This window comes from Moschus berezovskii, chromosome 24 (genome assembly GCF_049115385.1).
Source record: "Moschus berezovskii isolate FMDL1 chromosome 24, NW_MosBer_1.0, whole genome shotgun sequence".
NCBI lineage: Eukaryota > Metazoa > Chordata > Mammalia > Artiodactyla > Moschidae > Moschus > Moschus berezovskii.
This window is the reverse complement of record NC_142483.1, coordinates 10898279-10920740: the sequence shown is the minus strand read 5'-3', so window position 1 is coordinate 10920740 and position 22462 is coordinate 10898279. Positions and strand designations below refer to the sequence as shown.

The following is a 22462-nucleotide window of genomic DNA, read 5'->3' as shown; positions in this document are numbered from 1 at the left end:
ATTGGAGAAGGAAATGGCAACTCACTCCAGTGTTCTTGCCTGGAGAATCCCAGGGACGGGGGACCCTGGTGGGCTTCTGTCTATGGGGTCACACAGAGTCGGACACGAATGAAGTGACGCAGCAGCAGCAGCAGCTATTATCAATAGCACACATTCAGGATGCAAGAGATCTAGCTTGACTTCAGTTCACATGAAATAAAATCTAGAACTTAGCTGTTATGAAATCAATATGAGTAATTAGTGTGAAACGACAGATGAAAAGTCTCCAAATATCAGGTTTTATACCACATTAACAAAAAACATCCAATTCAATCCTACAAATACGTGTATGAAACTTTCCACATGCCTGGTACTGAGTAATGTCTGTCAAGAACACAAAGATACAGTTAACCCTGTAACACATGGGCTTAAACTGTACAGGTCCATTTATATGCGAATTTTTTCAGTAAATACAGTACTTGTACTTTCATTTTATAGATATTTAAATCAACTAAATGTGGGGGTAAATTGGTATCTAATTAGAGATCACAATATGTGGAATCAAAGGAACGGGTTGAAGTTCTGATTTTATTCAAACTGTTTCAGCTTCCTGCCCTGGGGTGAGTCATTTACCAACTCCTTTGTCCTTGAAACAGAAATAGTAGAACACAGATTTTTGACTGTATGAGATTTGCCCCCAATCCCCTGCATTATTCAAGAGTCAATTGTAAATAAGCCACAATCTCTACTTTTTTTTTTTTTTGACCACACCAAGCTAGCTCTTTAGAGTCCTGCTGCTAAGCTGCTAAGTTGCTTCAGTCGTGTCTGACTCTGTGTGACCCCATAGACGGAAGCCCACCAGGCTCCCCCGTCCCTGGGATTCTCCAGGCAAGAACACTGGAGTGGGTTGCCATTTCCTTCTCCAATGTGTGAAAGTGAAAAGTGAAGTCGCTCAGTCGTGTCCGACCCTTAGCGACCCCACGGACTGCAGCCCACCAGGCTCCTCCATCCATGGGATTTTCTAGGCAAGAGGACTGGAGTGGCTTGCCATGACCAGGGCTCAAACCCGTGCCCCATGAAATGCACTGGGAGCACAGAGTCTTAACCAGTGGACTGCCAGGGAAGTCCCAGCACAATCCTTACTTTTAAGAGTTTACAGCCTAAAGCAGAGTTTTTAAACACGGGTCACAATAGCAACTGAGTTGCCACCCATGTTTTTTAATGGAAATAGAAACGAACAGGAACACCAGAGTACACTCTACAAAGTACTATATCATAAAACTTCTTTTTCATGTGTGTGTATAGTGTAAACATATACACATAAGAGGTAATATTTTAAATGTGTTTATTATAGATCATAGTCAAAAGTTAGAATAGACATTAATCTAATAGAAGAGGATAAATTAAATATATCACTATAAGATATGAAGTATCACAGAACTTAAAAGAATAAAATCTATCTGGTTGGAGAAAGACACGGGTATGGTCAAGGGTCTAAAAAAAAAGATGTACAAAGACAGTAATATACGATAGAAGCCTTAACAGATAGGAAAGAATCTGAGACAAAGATGGGGTTGGGAGGAGGTACCGCATGTAGAAAGAATTAAATGAACAAAGACATGAAGCAGCAATTAACAAGAAGGGTTTAATAGGTGGCACAAATCGTACTGGCACATGGCAGCAATGGTATAATTAAGTCCAGACAGAAGAACTTCGGGAAAGTTCAGTTTGGCTAAAGAGTAAAGTACAAGCAAGTCAGCAAATGCAGCTGAAAAATTAAATTTGATCTGTAACATGCAAGTGCTAGGCACACAGTAAATACTTAGCTATTCCACTCGTCTTATTTACTATCCCTGGAGTCTTAAACCAGATCATCTTTAAGATGCCTCACAATTCTAAAATTTTATGAATAACTGAAGGGCTAAGATGGGAGTTATTTATATGCAGACACAGAACACAAACTTATAAGAAATTACAAGGAGTCTATTCAACAAGGAAGAATGTTCTCATCACAGCTAACAATAAAATGGGCCATCTCAAAAAGTGGTGAGGGTAAAAGTCAAAGTATGATACTAAGTCTGTAATATAAAGTTCTTCACTTATACAGTAATTCTTCCATCAATTTTTGTTCTCATTCATCAATCGACAACAGCTCATGAATGAGTTCTGAAAAGAGATGAATAAACAGATGGAAGCAGGAGGTTGGGATTTTATTCCCATTGTAGATAAGTGAAAAAACAGAAAGTTTCTGAATGACAGTTCCCAACATAGTCATTATTTTTACTAGAATGTCCTAATGTGTGATATAGCAAGTCAACTCACGTACTTGGGCCACAGCTAAAATAATTTGGCAATGTACTTCTGAAAAATATTTTAAAGTTCCCAGAACCTTTATGTGGGTAAAAAAAAAAAATATTGCTTTTCTATACAAAATCTGTCAAGAGGGGGTATGTCAGAGTCTTTAGAGCATAACCATAATAAACAATTTGTTCATTATGGTAAAAGTATAACATTGCAATTAAAGTCCTAATATAGCATATCCAATAATGCTTACACACTGGGAATAAACTCAGATGATTCTTCTCATCAAGAATAAAGATGCAATAATCCAAAAAAGATTCATAATACAAACCATTAAAAATTGAAATTCAGCACCAGTGTAAAAGTATGGTATGAATAAAAAGTACTTTCAACTTCAATGACCATTCTTTTGAGACATCATGCTTCAGAATGTGTCTAAAAATGACAGAAAATGGTGTCATTTACAATTAAGCTTTTTATTTCTAAAGCACATTCTCTCATAACACTGTGTGATAAAATTAGCCGTAACATTTGTATAGTTTATAAAACATTGTTCATATTGACTTTTTTGTTAAAATGTTGATAATTTCCTGCTGATTATTTCCTGCTTACATTACAGAATGGCAGATCAAAACAAAGCCATCTTGATTTAAGGAGGTTCTCAATAAATGTTTGCTGAAATCAATGATTTTCTTGTCTACTAAAAATGCCTTTAACAAGAGGACAGTAGTTACTCTTGGGCATATACCCAGAAAAATATGGTCTGAAAAGATAAATGCATCCCAACATTCACTGCAGCACTGTTTACAATAGCTAAGACATGGAAACAACTTAAATGTTCACTGACAGAAGAATGGATAAGGAAGATGTGATACATATATACAACAGAATATTACTCAGCCATTAAAAAGAAAATAATCCCATCTACAGCAATATGGATGGACCTAGAGATTGTCATACTGAGTGAAGTCAGACAGACAGAGAAAGAAAAATATCATATGATATCATTTATATGGAGAATCTTAAAAAATGATACAAATGAACTTATTTACAAAACAGAAACAGACTCACAGACTTAGAGAAGGAACTTATGGTGGGCGGGGGAAGGTGACGGGGAGAGATAGTTGGGAAGTTTAAGACTGACATGTATTTTTAAACACACTGCTATTCTTAAAATGGATAACCCAACAAGGACCTACTTAGAGCATAGGGAACTGTACTCAATATTCTGTAACAATCTAATGGGGGAAAGAATTTGAAAAAGTATGTATAACTGAATCACTTTGCTGTACACCTGAAACTAACACAACATTGTTAATTGTGATCCAATATAAAATAAAAAGTTTTTTAAAATGAGGGTAATAGTACCCAACCTACCCCTCAGGGCTATTAAAAACCTGCCTTCTGAATTGTCAAGTCTTGAATTTGTTCCCATAAGCAATGCAAATCATTATATCCAGAAGCAGAACAATAAATACTATGCAGTCTTATAAAAATGCCTAGTATAGAAATAAATTTTCTTAAATATAACTACCCAATTTAACTTTGGAAGCCTTTATCTTTTGAGCCAGAGACACACACTGCTGACAAATTCTTTTCAGAGGTAACATGGTATAACAAAAGCAGCTGTGGATCAGAATCCCAAAGTCCTAGGTTCAAATCTCAAATCGGCACTTCACTGGCTTAAGTATCTTTGGCCAGTCACTTAATTTCTTTCTGCTAAAGTTTCTTTCTCATCTGTTTAAAAAAGTGTGGACAGGTGATATTATGGTGTCAGGCTCAAGCAGGATCATGACATGGAAGTTTCCCTGTAAACACTAAACCCCTGACCATAAAACATCAAGCACATCCCCACTTTTCAGAGCAAAATTAAGTCCTGGGTATATGACATCTTCTCTACCTCTGGTGGATGTCTTTACCTCTGAGAGGTATGGGGCCCTTTCAGAGGTTTCAAAGGATAGGATTCCCTTATGAGGCAAGTAACTAAAGAGCCCAATGACCTTACTGTTATCACTGAGTTGCAATTCATTTACCAGCAGATTTAGTGGAATTCTGGGAACACTGGTTCTTTCAGATCTGGTTTCATAGACCTAGTCCCTTCCTATCCTCACATGCCTCTACACCACGGACTTATTAGAAGTTAAATTTCTTTTAAGGATTCAGGGCTTTTCTTCAGTTCAGTTTAGTCGCTCAGTTGTGTCCGACTCTTAGTGACCCCATGAATCACAGCACGCCAGGCCTCCCTGTCCATCACCAACTCCCGGAGTTCACTCAAACTCATGTCCATTGAGTTGGTGATGCCATCCAGCCACCTCATTCTCTGTCGTCCCCATCTCCTCCTGCCCCCAATCCTTCCCAGCATCAGAGTCTTTTCCAGTGAGTTAACTCGTCGCATGAGGTGGCCAAAGTATTGCAGCTTCAGCTTTAGCATCAGTCCTTCCAATGAACACCCAGGATTGATCTCCTTTAGAATGGACTGGTTGGATCTCCTAGCAGTCCAAGGGACTCTCAAGAGTCTTCTCCAGCACCACAGTTCAAAAGCATCAATTCTTTGGCAATCAGCTTTCTTCACAGTCCAACTCTCACATCCATATATGACCACGGGAAAAACCATAGCCTTGACTAGATGGACCTTGGTTGGCAAAGTAATGTCTCTGATTTTAATATGCTATCTAGGTTGGTCATAACTTTCCTTCCAAGGAGTAAACGTCTTTTAATTTCATGGCTGCAATCAGCATCTGCAGTGATTTTGGAGCCCAAAAAAGTAAAGTCTGACACTGTTTCCACTGTTTCCCCATCTATTTCCCATGAAGTGATGGGACCAGATGCCATGAACTTTGTTTTCTGAATGTTGAGCTTCAAGCCAACCTTTTCACTCTCCTCTTTCACTTTCATCAAGAGGCTTTTGAGTTCCTCTTCACTTTCTGCCATAAGGGTGGTGTCATCTGCATATCTGAGCTTATTGATATTTCTCCCAGCAATCTTGATTCCAGCTTGTGCTTCTTCCAGCCCAGCGTTCCTCATGATGTACTCTGCATATAAGTTAAATAAGCAGGGTGACAATATACAACCTTGACGTACTCCTTTTCCTATTTGGAACCAGTCTGTTGTTCCATGTACAGTTTTGACATCACCAGATGGTCAACACTTAAATCAGATTGATTATATTCTTTACAGCCAAAGATGGAGAAGCTGTATACAGTTAGCAAAAACAAGACCAGGAGCTGACTGTGGCTCAGATCATGAACTCCTTATTGCCAAATTCAGACTTAAATTGAAGAAAGTAGGGAAAACCACTAGACCATTCAGATATGACCTAAATCAAATCCCTTATGATTATACAGTGGAAGTGAGAAATAGATTTAAGGAACTAGATCTGATAGAGTGCCTGATGAACTCTGGACGGAGGTTCGTGACATTGTACAGGAGACAGGGACCAAGACCATCCCCATGGAAAAGAAATGCAAAAAAGCAAAATGGCTGTCTGAGGAGGTCTTACAAATAGCTGTGAAAAGAAGAGAAGCAAAAAGCAAAGGAGAAAAGGAAAGATATACGCATCTGAATGCAGAGTTCCAAAGAATAGCAAGGAGAGATAAGAAAGCCTTCCTCAGTGATTAATGCAAAGAAATAGAGGAAAACAACAGAATAGGAAAAACAAGACATCTCTTCAAGAAAATCAGAAATTCCAAGGGAACACTTCATGCAAAGATGGGCTCGATAAAGGACAGAAATGGTATGGACCTAACGGAAGCAGAAGATATTAAGAAGAGGTGGCAAGAATACACAGAAGAACTGTACAAAAAAATCTTCACGACCAAGATAGTCACGATAACGTGATCACTGACCTAGAGCCAGACATCTTGGAATGTGAAGTCAAGTGGGCCTTAGAAAGCATCACTACGAACAAAGCTAGTGGAGGTGATGGAATTCCCATTGAGCTATTTCAAATCTTGAAAGATGATGCTGTGAAAGTGCTGCACTCAATAGGCCAGCAAATTTGGAAAACTCAGCAGTGGCCACAGGACTGGAAAAGGTCAGTCTTCATTCCAATCCCAAAGAAAGGGAATGCCAAAGAATGCTCAAACTACCGCACAATTGCACTCATCTCACACGCTAGTAAAGTCATGCTCAAAATTCTCCAAGCCAGGCTTCAGCAATATGTGAACCGTGAACTCCCAGATGTTCAAGCAGGTTTTAGAAAAGGCAGAGGCACCACAGATCAAATTGCCAACATCCGCTGGATCATGGAGAAAGCAAGAGAGTTCCAGAAAACCATCTATTTCTGCTTCATTGACTATGAGAAAGCCTTTGACTGTGTGGATCACAATAAACTGTGGAAAATTCTGAAAGAGATGGGAATATCAGACCACCTGACCTGCCTCTTGGGCTTTTCTTAAGTTTATTTTTTTTCTTCTGTCTGGGGAAAATCAAACAGAAGGAAATCAGGTAAAAATAAGGCAGAAAATATGCATTGTTTTTAAATAGGAAAAGAAATAAATATGACATCATAAAACTAAAATAATGGTATTCTGGTCAGTAATGAGGAAATTCTTTTCATAGACTGCTAACTGCGGATTAAAAAAGAATAAGCAGTAATCACTCTAAATCATCACAAAATTTACCTCATGCAGTAGAATAAAAAAGACGACTTATGATGCAGCTTCCACTTCTTAGTGGCCAAACTAAAACACATACACTCAAACCTGCTATTCTACTCTAGGAGTTTAATTACAAACTCTTATTTCATCTATTGGTGGTGTTTACTGCTACTGCTGCTGCTGTTAAAGGGTGAGAAAAGTATTTGCTTGCTCTTTGGCTTCTATATTTGGTAGTTTGAGTGCAATCAACATGGGAAACGACAGGTGTTTCACAAAATTGGTTGGATTTTTTCTCACCTAATGTACTTCAGGATAGGAATCTTCCTGAAAAGGTAAAATTAAGAATGGAAAGATGCAAGGCTTTCCAAGTTATTTATGGCACAAGAACTGGAAAGCAGAGAATCTCTGAAAGGGAGAGAAAGACCTAAGGAGTCAGAACACAGGTTACAAGGGTTCAGTAAAGAACGGTTCCTTGTAATACTAAAGAATGGCAGTAAAAGAGTCAAGTATATGACAAAACATTACCCACTGACCAGAAGAAAATTAACAGGAATATTCAATTGCTGAAGGACAAAAAGGACTAACAATCTCTGAGATCCAATTTCATCATCTGTACAATGAAAACAACCTTAGGACTGTCACCCCCAGCACACTGACCAGCCCACCACGGATCTTCAAAAAAGGGTAGTTTCTTCTACAAGCCAAAAGGAAATGGCACAATATACTTAAAGTGATGAAAGGGAAGAAACTACAGCCAAGAATACTCTACCCAGCAAGACACTCATTCAGATTTGACAGAGAAACCAAAAGCTTCCCAGACAAGCAAAAGTTATGAGAATTCAACACCACCAAATCACCTTCACAACAGATGACAAAAAAACTTCTCTAGGTAGGAAACACGAGAGAAAGAAAAGACCTACACAAAATAAACTCAAAACAATTAAGAAAACAGTAATAGGATCACACATATGGATAACTACCTTAACTATAAATGCACCAACCAAAAGAAACAGACTGGGCAGATGAAAACACATGCATGTATGCGCTTCCACTTGCCACATGACTCTACTTAACCCCTCAAACTGCATGTAATTATTTTATATTGTTAGGTTAATCATGTTTCTATTATGGCTCGCAACTGTAATGATCGTTTTTGTCTGGCTATTTATTGTGAAAACTGATAAACATCTTTAACTATTGTGGGGGGAAAAAAAAGGGTAGTGTCTGCCCCTCCCTCTAAACTCAATCCATTACAATGGAAAAGAGAAGTTCAGACATCACTTAGTCCCTAGCGAATAAATCAAATAATTTGAAAATGTTACAACCTGTACGGAATTTGTATATCATAAGAGATTTTAAAGGCATTAAGGTATTGCTACAGGATCTCAAAAATCTTATCAAGATCAAATACAGATGAACAGCTGCAGTGGGAGAGACTCCTTGGCACTGCTGCAACAGGGGACTCCTTCTCTCACCAACATCTAAGCAACGTATCCAGATTGGTGGGAAGAACGTCTAAGTTCTCCCTCTTTGCTATAAGAATTGTGGATTAGCAAGCAGAGATAGAAATGTGTGCTCCGATCTGCTCGTAAAAATCAAAGTTGAAATGCAAAACGTTTCCTCATAGGAATTAATGATAACAGTTATATTTTCAGGCTAGCAATTAAACGATGCAGCTAAACTCCAATTTTAATTGACTGTTTTTCTCACTATAAGCATAAAGTTTAGACTACTTTATAGACTGAACTGGCTTTTATGAAAAGGCCAAGAAGTGTAACCCTAATATGCCTATGAAAAAAAACGTATTCTGGGTTTTGAACAATTCACACAGGAACTTTCAGACCACAGCTGAGGAAGGGATAGTAGAAGAAAGCTGTGAGAGAAATAGGAAGGGAGTTTCTTTGGCAAAAAGGACAAATAAACTACACGAAATTACAACTGTTAATGTCTTCAGAATAACTGTCCCTCTCATTTAACAAGCATTTAAGTCCTATCCTGTGCCCAATGCTGTGCCCCCCCACAGGGAAAATTTTTTCTAGAGCTAAACCCACAGTCCCAGAAATGCAGAAATTTCCTCCCATCTTCCTGAGTAAATCACACACCAAATCATAGTGCTTTGAGATTCACATATGCCTATCTTGATGACCTTGCACTGTCTCCATCTCAGAACTAACACACCTGAGGATATGCCTAGTGCAGTTATTACTCTAAGTACCGTACTAAGGGGAAAAGAAGCAATTAACATTTATTAAGCACTTGGTAGGCTCTCATTTGATTTTCACAACCCTGTAGGTAAATATTATCCCCAACTTACACATTAAGAAAATGATGTTAAATAACTTGCCCACAACACCAGTAAAGAGAATCCAGGACTCAGAAATCTGCCAACTCCGCTACATGGAGGTTCCTACCCAGAAGGAAAGAAATTACTACTTAGCTGCCAGTGGACAGTTGATCACTTTCACATCAATTATTTGTTTTTCTAATTAAGCAGGTCTGAGAGCAAATTACGGGAAAGATACACCACCAACTCTTTATGTCACAGAATATATTTAGTATTTAGGGAATGCTCCAAGAGAAAGGATAAAATGTTCCTAGAGGTGAAGCCTAGCTTTCACATCATTTCCCAATCCATCTCAACAGACTCTAACACTAGGGCTTCTTTCATCACCTCCATCCTAGCCTGTATCAACGTGTACTTGTTGTCATTTAGTCGCTAAGTTGGGTCTGACTCTTGCAACCCGACCCCATGAACTGTAGCCCACCAGGCTCCTCTGTCCGTGGGATTTCCCAAGCAAGAATAGTGGTGTCAGTTGCCATTTCCTTCTCCAGGCAATCTTCCTGACCCAGGGGTCAAACCCACGTCTCCTACACTGGCAGGCAGATTCTTTACCACTGAGCCACCAGGGAAGTCCCATTGTGCCCTTAGAGCATAACAGATTAAAAACTTCAGAAAGTTACCTTTCAAAACAAGATTTTCTACCAGTACAGATCTCTCTGCAGGTCCTTAAATTTAAATAATTCAATTTCTACATAATTTGCCTGATGGGATTCCTAGACGTTTGTTACAACTGACAGTTTAAAAGTTACTTTATAGTGAACTGTGAACTAAACCTTCATTGAGCTTCAGAAAATATGGGAAACAAAAGTCTACGTTCAGACAGATTTCACTATCTAGAATTTTCCATTAAAACTTCAGGGGGAAAAACCTGTACACTCATTTTTCTATCTAACTGAATAAGATGACAGGTGACTTACAATAATGCAATGTGGCTGAACTCTCTTGCGTAATCACCACGAAACACTAACACTGTAAAAATAAAACTAATGTTCAAGCCCTTAAATTATTGAATATTCTTTTCAAAATAATTCAACATTGTAAGAATTATTTAGCTTCTGGAGTTTAACACTTGTAACAGATTTTTTTAAAGGGGATTTTAAGAGGAATAACGGTTTCATCTAAAAACAGATTCATCTGTTTCCTAACAAAACCATGATATTATATACACTAAACACTGGGGCATGTGCAAGAACACTTCCTATTGTAACGTAATTACTCTTATTAATATTGAAGGCAAAAGAAACTAAAACGGATCAAACATTTCCAGTCAAATGTCTGCAAAATTCTGAATAGAGAAAATGATGTCAACGTATTTTATCCCTTTTTTTCCCTTAAGGTTTAGTCCAAAAATAAACAGTCATCCGGCTCATCAACTCAGGGTCAGAAACTCATTAAAACTGAGGTTCGAGAGCAGAGAAAACAGATTCCCAGAAATTGGCTTCTTGGGTAAAACTGCCCTGTGCCCCGCACCAGAAGCCTCGGGCGGCCGCCGGGGCCCTGCCCACCCCTCCCGCCGGCCGCACCTGCCGAGGCCGCGCTGCCAGCGCCCCCTGCCGCCCTCCGCGCGCCTAGAGACCCGCTCCCACCCCCGCGCCTCGCGCCCGCGCCGCCCCCACCCCGCGCTCACCTCGCGCCGAGGCCGCGCAGCCTGCGGGCCGTGGCGGGGGGCGCGCGGGCGCGAGTCGAGGCGGGGCCCGCACGAGACCGAGAGCACGGGCGCGCCCCCCGGAACCCCGCCGCGGCCAGGCCCGAGCCTCACCTACCTACGCCGTATTTCTCTTCCTCTGTGGGGGTCCACATGGCCGGGCCGGGCGCGGCCCCGCGGGCGCGGCGGCCGGGCGACAGCGCGGCGGGGACGGCCGCGGGCCCGGCTGTGGCGCACCGCGAGCCGAGGCGGGGGAGGTCAGGCGGCGCGGGGCAGCGGGCGGCGCATCCCTCACAGGCCGTCCGGGGTGCCGCCGCCGCCACGTCCGGACCGTGAGGCTCCGCGGGCGGCCCGGCAGTCCGGGTCGGCGCAGGTGAGGGCTCGCCACTTGTCCGTCCCCGCCGCTCTCGCGCCGCCGCTTCGTCCCTCACAGCTTCGCTGCTCGGCTCCCGGCGCCGCCGCGGTTCGGCTCGCCTCAGCGGGCTCGCAGGATGCCCGCGCATGCGCCGCTCCCCGGCGCGCGGGGGCTCGCGCCGCCCGGGCTCGCGCCGCCCGAGCCCGCGCGCGAGCCCCCACGCGCCGGCGCCGCCGCGCGCCAGCGGAGGGAAATCCGCGAGAGGCGATTGGACGGCCGGGCGGGGTCAGGACTGGCTCTTAGGCAGGCCTAAGGCCCTGGGTGGCCCCAAGCTCCGGAGGAGGCGGGGCTGGACAGGTGGGATGCCCTCGGGCCCCCACGGGCGTTGATGTCCAATTCCTCCTGCCAGGCACCCAGAGATCGCCAGTGGAGAGGAGAGAGCAGGGAAGAGGGAATGATACCGCTTTAAGACCCATTCAGCTGTCATCCACAGCCCTGTCACGACCCCATCCCTAGAAAGATCCCTGTCCCGCAGGGCGGAGTCGCCCTGGGTGAACGAAGTCGACCACACTCATGTCCCTCGCTCTTTGGACTCTGGGACTCCTCCTAGGCCGAAGCCGCCGGCGCCTCCTTGGTTCTTGTTACCCTGAGTTGGCCTGTGTGGTAGATGTTTGGGGTCAGAACAATCACTGCACCCTTCCCAGTAAGGAAGCACTTACTCGTTGGGGGCGTGGGGTTGCGGGATAGGAGGTGGTTGTTCCTGCACTGGGCACCGCCTCTGCTGCTCCTAGGTCTCTGTCTTACAGGCCATCCTGAGTTTCTGGTTTGGTCCTGAAACTTTCCTCCTTTCTCTCCTCCCTAAGAATCCATTCACTCTTGCTGCTGCTGCTGCTAAGTCACTTCAGTTGTGTCCGACTCTGTGTGACCCCATAGACGGAAGCCCACCAGGCTCCCCCGTCCCTGGGATTCTCCAGGCAAGAACACTAGAGTGGGTTGCCATGTCCTTCTCCAGTGTGTGAAAGTGAAAAGTGAAAGTGAAGTCGCTCAGTCGTGTCCGACCCTTAGTGACCCCACGGACTGCAGTCTACCAGGCTCCTCCATCCATGGGATTTTCTAGGCAATAGTACTGGAGTGGCTTGCCTGCAGATATCACTTCGTGACCCTAGATCAGTGGCTCATCAAAGACCTCCTTTCCACCTGCATCTGGATCGCACAGTGTTCTTAGCCCTAATGACAGCAGATCCCTACATCTCTGTCACCAGCACCACCAAGTCAAAACCCTGGTGTCACTCCCCACTGTAACTCCTGAACACTCCAACTCTTCAAAACCCTGTCCAAGGCATCGCCTCCAGAAAAACCTTCCCTGATCCTGCAGCCAGCAGACTGGATCCTTCTTTTTTCTGGGATTCAAGACAAAAGAAGGGTCTGTGTGCCTTTGTGTCTTACTTTTCCTGGAAGACTGTCAGCTCCCAAAAGGCAAACTCCAGGCTACAGTTACTTTTTTGGTCCATCATGATGCAGCCCAGCACCTGACACACACTTGTTGAACAGGAAGTGAGACTAATACAAGAATATCTTGGTAATCAACAGATCTTGCTGATTCTTCCTTCACCATATTCTTTATGAGTCATAACTCCTCCCAGGCCTGATTGTGCTCACCTGGATCACTGTCACAGGCTCCCATCTCCTCACCTATACAGCCCACCTCCCACCAATGAAGGCTGCCCACTCCTGCCCCCTGAAAAATGTTCTGTAAATGATTGAGTTCCTTAATAGCTTGATATATTTTGATCCAAGAACATACTAAAAGATATATCCTCACTTATGTTGCTTTCTCTTCCAGAGAGCTAGACCCCTGCCCAGTGGCCACCGTGGGATGTTTGCCATGGAATGAAGTCCCATTCCCACAAAGCTCTCTCCAGGGAGCTATCCAACAAGAGGTGCCAAGCTACACAGACCCTCTGAACAACCTTTTAAGAGCTCTTATTTCATCCTGTAGTTCTACTCCCATTGACATATATGTGATGATAATCTCAGAGTCTAAGAACTAGTTTTCCCAAAGTTCACTTATTCCCTGTCTCAATCCATCCTAGAAGACGACTTCCCCATATAAAGACAATTCCAATCCATGTCTCCACAGTTCAGCTAAGGGGTGGGGGGGCTTTAATACCAATTGGCAGAGAAGAGAGGGGGCCAAGGTGAGAGGGAGAACATCTGATAAGTCCCAGACTCCTACAGTCTTGCTGTGTGCACTAAATTTAGCATGCTGTCTTGAGTTGAAGCAAAAGGGCAAAGCACACGTCGTGGAAAATCAGCATTTAACAGGACAATGCACCTGCTCTCCTATACCTACAGCATCTGCTCTGAGCCTCTCCTCGGGTTCTCAGTCCACTCACCTACGGAGACTCTCAATCCACTCTCACCCCACACAAGCACACCCCTTCCGGCATATGAACTGACTTCCAGCCTGCCTCTGAAAATCAGGACCCTCAGTGCCCTACCCTCTCTTGCTTTCCACCCACTCCTCCACATGTTCTGACCACCGGGAAACCACTGCACCATTGCTGCTCCCTGTCCCCCTTCTTCACCCTGCTCCACTCCGCCGGCTCTTCCTGTGGGCCCGGGAACACCTGTTGGCACTCCCCTCCCCTATTCCCTCTCGCTTCCTTTTCTCTCTACCTGACTTCAGAGAAGAATTATCCATTCCTAACCCTTTTATTTCAGCACAATGTATTTGACTCTCAGTCCCCTATATTCTGGTTTCTGACACTGTCACCACCACGAAAAACTGCTCTCATATAAGTCCCTGGGGCTATCCCAACTCCAGACACAAGCATATGCTATTCCCTGGCTCTTACTGGACCTTTGTATACAGTATCCCTCAGCCTATGTATTTTCCTCCTTGAAACTCATGGATCCTCCTCACCCTCCAAGGACTACTTTCCCCAGGAAAACTTCCCCAGCTGCTTCTGGCTAAAGGGGATTTTGCTCTTCCATAAGGAATTTTCCTGCAGCTGTTACCCATCCCACCCTCCTCCAAGAGATCAAATATGTCCACCTTACACAAAGACAGACATTTGTGTCCTTCAGTGGTAAACATTGCTCTTCACTTATTTTTACCCCACACAGAGACTAACATGGTGCCTGCCACCTAACAGGAATTCAGTATATAGTCTTGGGTGGATGATCTTGTATGTTTTCAAGGAACATAATGAAGTAGATTGGGAAAGAGAACTGAGAAATTTACTTCAGGATGTTATAAATCTCCAAATTCGAAACTTGAGTTAATTAGGGTAAATTTCTTTGATACACGCACATTGGCTTTAATTAAAAATTCATCAAGACATGTTACTGAGTATCTATACAGAAGATAAACATGGCAGAGCAATTTATCTAAGAAATAGAAAGAAATAGAGAATTTTCAAACAGTTTGACTTAACACATCACTATTACTTTTGGGTCGAACTGATTACCTCATAATAAATCACATTGTAATAAATGAGTGAAGAGGGAATCAAGTTTTCAACAGGATATTCTTTAAGACTGGTGACTATTAAAAATAGCCCAGAACCAATGGATAAAGAGGATGTGGTACATATATACAATGGAATATTACTCAACTATTAAAAAGAATGAAATAATTCCATGTGCAGCCACATAGATGGACCTAAAGACTGTCATACAGAGTGAAGTCAGTCAGAGAAGGAGAAATACCATATGACATCCCTTATATGTGGATTCTAAAAAGAAATGAGACAAACGAACTTACTTGCAAAACAGAAAGAGACTCACAGACCTAGAGAATGAACTTACTGTTGCTGGAGGGAAGGATGGGGGGAAGGGATAGCTAGGGAGTTTGGGATGGACATGTACACAAGGTTATATTTAAAATGGATAACCAACAAGGTCCTACTGTACATCACTTGGAACTCTGCTCAACATTAAGTGGCAGCCTGGATGGGAGGAGAGTTTGGGGGAGAATGGATACATGTATATGTATGGCTGAGTCCCTTCGCTGTTCATCTGAAACTATCACAACCTTGTTTGCTAATTGGCTATCTTCTAACACAAAATAAAAAGATTTTAAAAAATTTAAAAATAGCCCATAACCGAACAGATTTTGTAGTAACATAAATGTGGACAACATCATCTTTTTGTCCTAAGTGGAACTCAAGTTAATCAACCACTGTTTAACATAAGCAAATTCCGTAACAATGATCCCCCCTCATTATCTTTGGTGAATGAGACTGGCCCTCTATAAACTCAAGGAGCTACACTTCATATCTTCTCTCCTCATTTTCTGCTGCCTGGAGAATCAGACAGCAGTATTTAAGGAGTCAGCCAGTCTGATGACTCAGCTCATAAAACAATGTGTGGCCACAAAGATGATGTTTATCCAGGCGCATCCTGGAGGCTTTTGTGACTGAAGTCGGCAAGCAGTAGGGCAAGTGGTACACGATGCTCATTCTCCAGAGAGGTTTTGGCCATGGTGCCAGAAGCACTCACTTCCCTCTCCCAGCAGCTGAGCTCATCTGGTGCTCTGTCCAAGCAGAATAATGGGAAAACTTCAGAGAAATGCAGCAGGTACAGAAGCAAGCCCAAGCGAAGTGCAGGTGATAGTGGTGACAATTTGCCCTCTCTTCATCAAGAGGTGCTGCATCTACAGCTTATGGCCATCTGCACCCTGGGGACAGGTGGCTAAGAGGCTCAGAATACATGTTATCCAACTTCTCTCTCCCCTGTTGGGTTCATCTAGGAATGGGTCTGCTCTGGTTAATAAAGCATCTACAGAGCAGGTTTCCTTCATGATAAGCTAGTCTCACTTAACCACCACCCCTTATGCTCTCTCAAAGCAACATCTTTTAGGAAACCTTCTCTCGGGAGGTAACACTAGAATAAAAGGCAAACAGAGTAGGTTAACACAGAGATGGCTGACAAAGTTAGGGTCCTTTCAGGTGAAGAGACCTAAGTGACAAAGATATTATTCATATTTTCCTTTAAATTTTGTTGCATCTGAATATCTTTGCAGTGGGGAGGGGACAGGGAAGAGTGTGAAAAAGAGACAGATTAAGCAGTGCAATATTTCATTATTTTCCCTAAAATGACAAACTTTAACCATCTGTTCCTATTTTACCAACCCATTCAAAATATCGTTAAAATGCAGATTACTTGCAGTTAGCCAGGGTCTTTCACATGAGAAGTGACCAAAGCCTCCCTGATTTTAACCACCAGAAATTGATGCGACACTTCTGGATGGGCTGTAGCTATCAAGCCTTACCGGGGGAAGCACCTTGGGATGTGTCGCAAACCCAGCACCTTCTTTCTGACCATTCAGGACTTTGAGCTGGACTTCCCTGGTGGTCTAGTGGTTCAGGATCTTTCTGGCAATGCAGGGGACATGGGTTTAATCCCTGGTCTGGGAAGATCCCACATGCTGCAGAGCCTGTGCTTTAGAGCCTGGGAGCCACAACTACTGAAGCCCACTCACCAGGGAGCCTGGGCTCCACAACAAGAGAAGAGACCACGATGAGAAGCCTGTGCGCCATGGCTAGAGAAACCCCTTGCAACAGTGCAGCCATAAATAAAGACTATGAGCTACCAGAGGCAATGGCTTTTTTTTTCTGCTTCCTCATTGCTTAACACACAGGATCTGATACATAGTAGGTACTCTGTAAATATTGCTTGAATGAATGCATTAGTGAATAAGTGCTTCCCCCTCCCCCAAGAAATGTAAATCTTTGTTCCAGTATGGTTTTTGTTTGTTTGCTGTTTGCTTCTGGCTAGCAAAATAAAAAGAGATAGAATCAAAAACAAGGTACCCCCTGGAAGGAGGAACAAGTTGATAGAAGCTTGGCATCACTTAGTTCACCTTTCCCTTTGGGGGAAATAACTGTGCCCTTGAATTTCTGCACTAAGTCATCAAGGAGGAATTGAAATTAAAAACCTTGGAGAGTAATTAGCAACAAAACGTTCTGATGTCAAGAAGTGAATTTTATGGGACCATATTTGTAATATTAATTGGGCCTCTGCGTAGCCAAAGGGTGAAATTATTGCTCCAATACAAATAGGCCCAAAAGAGAAAAACAGCCCAAAATAGCACAGATATTGCAAATCAGGACAGAGGTAATTTCTCTACACATAAAAAGCAACCAATTGCAAAGCCTTTACCATTTCGCTTAAGTGCGAAACACAGCCTGTTTGTTTGGTGTAGCACCACCTACCCCATCTCTGAACTGCTGTGTGGCTGGAGCTAGAAAGGGAACTCAGGCTTCATTTTCACCAGCTCCTCATACTTTTTCCCTCAAAGTTTGTGGAAAATTTTAATCATTCATCTACCAAACATTTATTGAGCATCTATTATGGACCAGGTCCAGGGCAGCTGTCCAGTCTTTCCCGTCACAGAGTTTAACCATTCCGTTGTGGGGAAGAAACCCTGAACCAATGATCACACAAGCCAATCTCTAATTAGAGACACAAGGACTAGGACAGAAGAGGACTCTTACAAAGGGAGCACTCACCACGGGAACTGACCTAGCTTGACAAGTCTGGGAAGACTTCCTGGAGGAAATGGTGTTTAAACTGTAACCTAACAAGAGAAGCCACCGCAGTGAGAAGGCCGTGCACCGCAACTAGAGAGTAGCCACGGAACAACAAAGACTCAGCGCAGCCAAAATTAAAAAAAAAAAAAAGGTGGAACCTGATGATGCAGACAAATCAGCCAAGGAAAGAAGGAGTGAATGTGCCCTAGGCAAAGGGGAGGCAGGTCAAGTAAGGAAGGAGTTCAGTGTCTCTGAAGAATGGAAAGGCCAGTGTGACCAGGATGCGATGAGTGAGCACGCCAGCAAGTGGAGAGTAGGGAGAGCTGTGGCTGGACTGGGAGGCAGGGCCAGGTCCTGGGACCTGACTGGGTCTCGTGACACTGGGACACCAACCATTGCCAGGCTGTGGGTCAGAACCACTCCCCAGCCAGGGCCACTCCAGGCTGCCCTCCCCTCTCTGCATCAACCCTTCCTTGATTCTCTCACGCCTGAGTGGAGACTTAGCCCTCGTCTCCAAGGCTCAGAGGGGAAGAGTAACTTACCTCCTACAGAGCACTTCCCAGAGTCTAGGAGGAGTCCTGGACCCACTGGTTAACTGTGACCTCAACTCTTGGTTTATCTCCCGGATCTGCCCATGCCAAGGGGTTAGGGCAAGAATATCACCAAACATGCCAAGAAGCAACCGGCCCTGACTCCGATCAGGGACCACTGCTAATCTCTTTCTTGAGGAACCTTTAGTGAGTCCTCACTCAATCGCTCAGTCATTTCTGACTCTTTTGAGACCCCACGGACTGTAGCCTGGCAGGCTCCTCTGTCCATGGGACTTCCCAGATAAGAATACTGGAGTGGGTTGCCACTCTCTTCTCTAGGAAATCTTCCCAACCCAGGGACTGAACCAGCATCTCCTGCATTGGCAGGTGAATTCTTTAAAAACTGCACCACCTGAGAAGCCCAACATTTAGAAAAGGATTCAAAAAAAAAAAAAACACCAAGACAACAAAAACCTTGAAAGAACTCTCTTGTGAAACTTCTCTGGTGGTCCATTGTCTAAGACTTTGAGTTCCCAATGCAGGGGGCTTGGGTTCAATGCCCAGTCAGGGAGCTAGATCCCACATGCTGCAGCTAAGAGTTTGAATGCCGCAACTAAAATATTCCACATTCCCCAACTAAGACCTAGTGCAGTCAAACAAATACATTAAAAAGAAAAAAAGAAGAACTCTTTCCTGAGAACAAAGCTTAAGTGAGTACTCAGAACGTGTGAGACCCTGATCGAGGAAGCAGCAGCAGTACTCACCCTCTTGCCACTGAGGAAGAACAACTCTAAGAAATGTAGATTATTTTGTTCTCCAATTAGCACTGAAGGTGATGGATCAGAATTTATAATATGCAGTCATGAATTATGGAACGATCGTGGAAGTGACTCCGACCGGAAACCTGCCATGCCAAGAGCCATGGCAATTTTTCATGAGAACTTGTCACGAGGTGGCCCCTGCCAAAACCATCACCCATACTCAGCCTCCCCCAACCCCGACCCCAACCTGTCACTTCAGGCTGCTGCCAGCCCTTGAGCTTTCTCAAGTTGTCAATGACCAAGCAACAGCAAATAGAGTTTGAAGCCTCTGGCTTCACACCCAGCTCCAGACACTTCCCAGCTGGGTGACCCCAGTTTCCTTCTCTGTCAAGTGGAAACAATAATAGCTTCTATATCAGGGATTATTCTGAGGAGAATGCCTAGGACGCTCTCAACACAGAGCCTGCCCCTGCTATTTAGTCACTTAGTCGTGCCTGACTCTTTGAGACCCCATGGACTGTAGCCCACCAGACCCCTTCATCTGTGGGATTTCCCGGATATGAATACTGGGGTGGGTTGCCATTTCCTCCTCCGGGTATCTTTTCAACCCAGGAATCGAACCTGCATCCAGTCTACCAGAAGGTAATTGTTCGCTCAACACTGGAACCTTGCTCCTACCCCACCAGCTCAGATTGCTTCCCAGAAACACTGAATCTCCTTCTGTTTGGGGAACCTACTTCTCCAAGCCAGCCTGTAAGAACTGGCTCCGTCACCCCATCCAGCTGGGCTGGCCTCTTGTATCCACCTCTTACCGGCCAGCACTTAGCTCAGCCCCAGTCCCTTCTTGCTATTTAACACCAAAAGGTATTGATTTCCTTGAGCTATTTCCATAATGCAACACTGCTGATAACTGCATAGCCCATCAGTTTCCTCCACGACCATCATACCCCCTGCTCGCAGCCACTTCCCCTAGAGCCCCAGCTGCCAAGACTCAGGTCTCTTTCATTTTGCACTGGTGGAAAGGTCAAACATGAATTTCTCCCCATTATTGTACTGTGTCTTGTCACACAGACTCTCTCTGTTTCATGCATTAGTCACAGTCTTGCTATCAAATTAAATATTCCTCGGTAGTTATTTTTAGAGAAATCTTTTTCTAACGCTACATGGTGCAATGATGTGTGTGCACCCACAGCTCTGGAATCCAAGCATTACCAGGTGGGCTCCAAATTGTGTGAGGGCTCAGATTCCTCTGGAAAGCAGCAGCAGCCAATGGAGCAGCGGTCTGTAACCTGGCTCTGTCTATGGAATCCCCTGCCCAGACAAAAATAATTAATCCTCCAGACCTTGGATGACCCAGTCATTCATCATTCGGTCCAGGAAAGGCCCAGAGGAGGTTCTTAGCACAATTGTGAGTTAAGCGGAGCATGTCTGTACCATCCCAACTGCTTGTTTGACTGTCTCCTGATTCCTACTACAAGGACATCAAGACTAATTGCACTCCCATGCCCTGCACCCCCATGGAAGCCTGCCTTCAGGAGGCCTGAGTTAATGACAGTGGTTACATCCCTAACCACTCCTATAGGGTCTTCATCGACCGAGGCCCGCATTGATAGAGAAATGAAGCCCTCAGAACAGAATTTCTAACTTAGCTGGGGCGTGTGTACAGGAGGGAGGAGGGGCTTGCTAAAGCAAGTCCTCTTCATCCACTTGAAGGCACTGTGAGGAGAAGTTATGCATACCTGAGCTTTAGAGCTCACAGTGGAAGTAAAGCAACAAAGAAAGAAAGAAAGTGAAGTCACTCAGTTGTGTCCAACTCTTTGTGACCCCATGGACTGTAGCCTACCAGGCTCCTCTGTCCATGGTATTTTCCAGGCAAGAGTACTGGAGTGGGTTCCCATTTCCTTCTCCAGGAGATCTTCCCGACCCAGGGATTGAACCTGGGTCTCCCGCATTGTAGGCAGATGCTTTACCATCTGAGCCACCTGAAATTGACTAGAAAATAATTCAAGACACGATTAGGGGCATGGACTGTGGGGGAGAAGGTGGATTTCTCACTTCCTTCTGATGTTCCCTTCCATGTGCAGGTCCCCATTGGTTGTGGTACCCCAGTTCTCACTCACCCAGGGCAAGTGAGACTGGGGGACAGGGAAGAGTTGAGCCTAGTTCTGGGCTTAGTTCACCAGCCCCTGTGTCCTCACACTTAGCTTCTTCTTCCCCCTCAGCCTTCATCAGTGAAGAAGGTGATGCTTTGGCTTCCAACTGGGTTTTTATTTCCCGAGTTCTTCCAAAGCTGAATGGAGGACAGGGGATGATTTATTGAAGACCCTCTCAAAGAGCCCCTATAAACTATATACACTATAGACATTTGGAAGCAGGGGGCCAGGTAGACCAGAAAAATTCAGGTAAGGCTCAGATGAGGAGGCAAGATCACAGATGACAAAAGTGATTAAATACGGCTCAGAAGTAAAGAGGGGCACTCTTGATGGAGGTTTCACAAACCCAGGCACAGACTAATGGAGAAGCAAAGACAGGCAGAAAGCAGTAATAAGGCCAGGGTGACTGGAGCCCGAGAGTTCCTTGGGGCAGGCGGCAGGTGGGTAGAAGCAGATGACAGAGTTCCTAGCAGTCAATAGAGACTAGATTGGTCAGTTGGTCAAGGCATGTTTCCCAAAGACTCTGCCAGGTCCCGGGCAAGCAGCCAGGGCAGAGTTGATGATGGCTCAGAGGAGAATCTGTGCAGCAGGCTGAGACACTGCTGTAACTATTCCACAGTTCCCTGATGTGGGGATGTGGGTCTGGCCTGGGAAGGGACACTGAAAACTGGGCAGTAGGAACTCCATGAGACCCTCAGGAGGAAAGATGTGACCGTAAAAATTGGTTAGGGCAGTGGAGGGGGAGGGGCATGGAGGGTGGAATCAGAGAGCCCACTTGGAAAAGTACAGGTGTGGGTCCCTTGATAGGATCTGCTTCCTCCCATGAGGGGAAAAAAAACCAGTAAGTGAACATATAGGAAAATGAGTATCTTCTATAACCTTCAAGAAAGACAGCTTTTTTTAAAAAGACTTTTTTTATGTGGGCCATTTTTACAGTCTTTATTGAATTAGTTACAACATTGCTTCTGCTGTTTTTTTTTGTTTGTTTGTTTTCTGGCCGCAAGGCATGTGGGATCTTAGTTCCCCAACCAGGGATTGAACCTGCACCCCTGCAGTGAAAGGTGAAATCTTAACCACTGGACCACCTGGGAAGTTCCCCAAAAGACAGCTTGGAGCTGGAATGAGACCCCATCTTGGGCCCATCAAATATAAAGAAACATTTTAAATGACAGTGTGCAGGCAGTTAGGAATATGAGAGTAGGCTGCCTCATGTAGTGTTTTCTCAGCAGGGTGGGTGTAGCTGACTCCCCACCAGCAATA

The 22462-nt window shown here is 44.2% G+C and overlaps 1 protein-coding gene across 1 annotated transcript in view; it reads right to left on the bottom strand.

Moving 5' to 3' along the window:
• The window catches only part of DOCK3 (dedicator of cytokinesis 3), a 276998-nt gene extending 265631 nt beyond the window's left edge, over positions 1-11367 (bottom strand). The window contains exon 1 of the mRNA XM_088831600.1: positions 10983-11367. Within this exon, the coding sequence (XP_088687726.1) occupies positions 10983-11367 (385 nt within the window). The remainder of the gene's footprint in view (positions 1-10982) is intronic.
• Positions 11368-22462: the final 11095 nt, after the last annotated feature.